General features: G+C 37.1%; 1 protein-coding gene across 2 annotated transcripts in view; it reads right to left on the bottom strand.

Annotated features, from left to right (window-relative positions):
• Positions 1-331: 331 nt before the first annotated feature.
• The window catches only part of LOC107741486 (uncharacterized), a 12,562-nt gene continuing 10,744 nt past the window's right edge, over positions 332-2,149 (bottom strand). For both annotated transcript variants that reach the window (XM_016554222.1, XM_016554223.1), the window contains 3 exons: positions 1,171-1,342; positions 915-1,063; positions 332-710 (listed from right to left, as the gene is read on the bottom strand). In XM_016554222.1, the coding sequence (XP_016409708.1) occupies positions 532-710; positions 915-1,063; positions 1,171-1,342 (500 nt within the window). In that variant the 3' untranslated portion in view covers positions 332-531. The remainder of the gene's footprint in view (positions 711-914; positions 1,064-1,170; positions 1,343-2,149) is intronic.

The following is a 2,149-nucleotide window of genomic DNA, read 5'->3' as shown; positions in this document are numbered from 1 at the left end:
ACAACAGCTCCAGAATGCATGGTGGATCATCCTGGCCTAGGCTAGAACCTGTTTGTTTAAATGTATTCTCCCTTCAGAATGCATTAAACATCTATAGGGCAGACTATGGGTCTTTAGATTTAAGGGGAATAGAAGCATAAATTGTGTTTTAATGCATTTGAGTAATCAGTTTTTATTGTAACAAATGACTGAGGAGCAAAGCATAAAGTACTGTTCCATTTGGGTAACTGTTCATCTTAGGTGTAACTTTTTTAAAGTCACATACCAACATAACATTTAATGTAACATAGCAAGTACAGAAAGGACACAAAACTGTTTGTACAAACATTTATTGTCTGAATGATTGTTGTACTGAATACCACAGAGGTTTTTAAGCAGTTTTTCTATAGAACAGCAGGCACAGCAAAACTGAATACAAAAATAAATGTAATAATTATACTAAATTACATTCTTTTAAAAAAAATAAACTTGTTTGGGTGGTGCAAGGAATAAGGGCAGAGTTCCCTGATGCTCAGGGAAGGTATGTAGGCTTCAGACCTGCCCTTGATTGAACCTAGACACGTAGCTGGCTATCACTTCCAGTTTGTCTGGTTTCTCAAACTGGGATGTGAGATCCTCAGGTGTGGAGATCTTCAGGACCTCATCCACATATGGGGCTGGGTCCATAACAACTTTCTCAAAGATGAGGTCCATCAGGTTGTCCACGTAGTCTGTAAAAATATATTTTAAATAGTTTTAATAATGACTCTGAAGCAGTTGCACATTTGTCACTTATTGGTATTTATATTATTTTTAACAGGTTTATTTTTTACAAAAGCAATATAATACAACAGTTATTTATGTTCTGCTTGTGATATAATGTCTGTATCTACAATGTTTATTTAGAATTTTAAATAAAAGCTTGTTAAACTCACGAAAAGTTGAATCTGCTTTCACTGGCTTTGCAGTGCATTGTCCTTTCTTGCTCTTTGGAAGATTGATCTTATATAGTGGCTCACCAGCTGCTGTCGTGGCTTGGGGACGCCCAGCATTCTCATTAAAATGTAGGGCTGCCAGGTAGAGTCTTTAGAGGAAAAATAATGGTTAAACATTTGTTAGGTCATACGTGTGTTATTGTGTGTGTTTTGACATATGTAAACATTCCAGATTAATACTACTGTACTGAGTTACCTGCATAACATTCCAAGAAAAGCAAAGACAATGTTCTTGGGCGCAAAACGCCGAATTACGCTGTGAAACGCCTCCAGTGACGAGGTCTGATGGTGAGGGCTCAGCTTCTCAACATCCTTCAGAATCCTCTTGTTTGTGAGCACCTTCTCTAATCTACAGAATACAGGTGTCCCTGGTGGGAAAAGGCGAAATTATGAAACTATGGGCCAGTTTTACTAACAGCTTGCGCCAGCGCAAACCGTCTAATAGTACTGTCATGTTATACTAAAGACGCGCAGTGACGAATTAGCACTGAAAAGGCATGGACACAGTTATTTTTGCACCTGACCTTATTGAATATGCATTCGTAGGAGTTTCAGTTGCAAAATGTATGGGAAGAGAGTATTCAAATGAATCACGCAATGAGATTTACTAACATTTGTGCTAATCAAATTACTGGTATTTGTGCCATTATTTAACACCCAAAAAAGCATGTCTTAAATTATTTTGCGATTAAAATGGCTGCAAATTGTTGCAGAGAACAGAGCACGAGTAGAAGGGAGAGGATTTTTTCCACACCTATTAATTTATTTGGAATGCAAGAAGAACACATTGTCCGAACATATTGTTTGCCAAGCCATGTTACTTTTAATTTGCTTCAGGAAATAAAAGACCACTTTGAACCTGAAGTCACGCAATACCAGGTCTATCAAACCTTCATTTTTTGGCCTCCGGTTCTTTTCAACATACTGTGGCTTCTTTATTTCTTTATTTACAACTACGCTAATTTGTGCTGTGCTTGGTATATTGCATTGGTCGATATGTAAATGAGATGTTGCGTCTGTGTTCTTTAATGTGCGCCTTTGTTAGTAAATCACCCACAAAAATTTCCACACTAATCGGCGCTGTTTTGGAATTGCACTCTCGCGCTAATTTGCATTGTTTAGTAAAATTGGCCCTATATATTTAAAAGGCCAAAAAAAATTTATTGCAAAAAAAA

Source organism: Sinocyclocheilus rhinocerous, unplaced genomic scaffold, assembly GCF_001515625.1.
Source record: "Sinocyclocheilus rhinocerous isolate Xijiao unplaced genomic scaffold, SAMN03320098_v1.1 scaffold2030, whole genome shotgun sequence".
NCBI classification, from domain to species: Eukaryota; Metazoa; Chordata; class Actinopteri; order Cypriniformes; family Cyprinidae; genus Sinocyclocheilus; species Sinocyclocheilus rhinocerous.
Note: the sequence above shows the minus strand (reverse complement) of the source record. Positions and strands in the feature narration are given on the sequence as shown.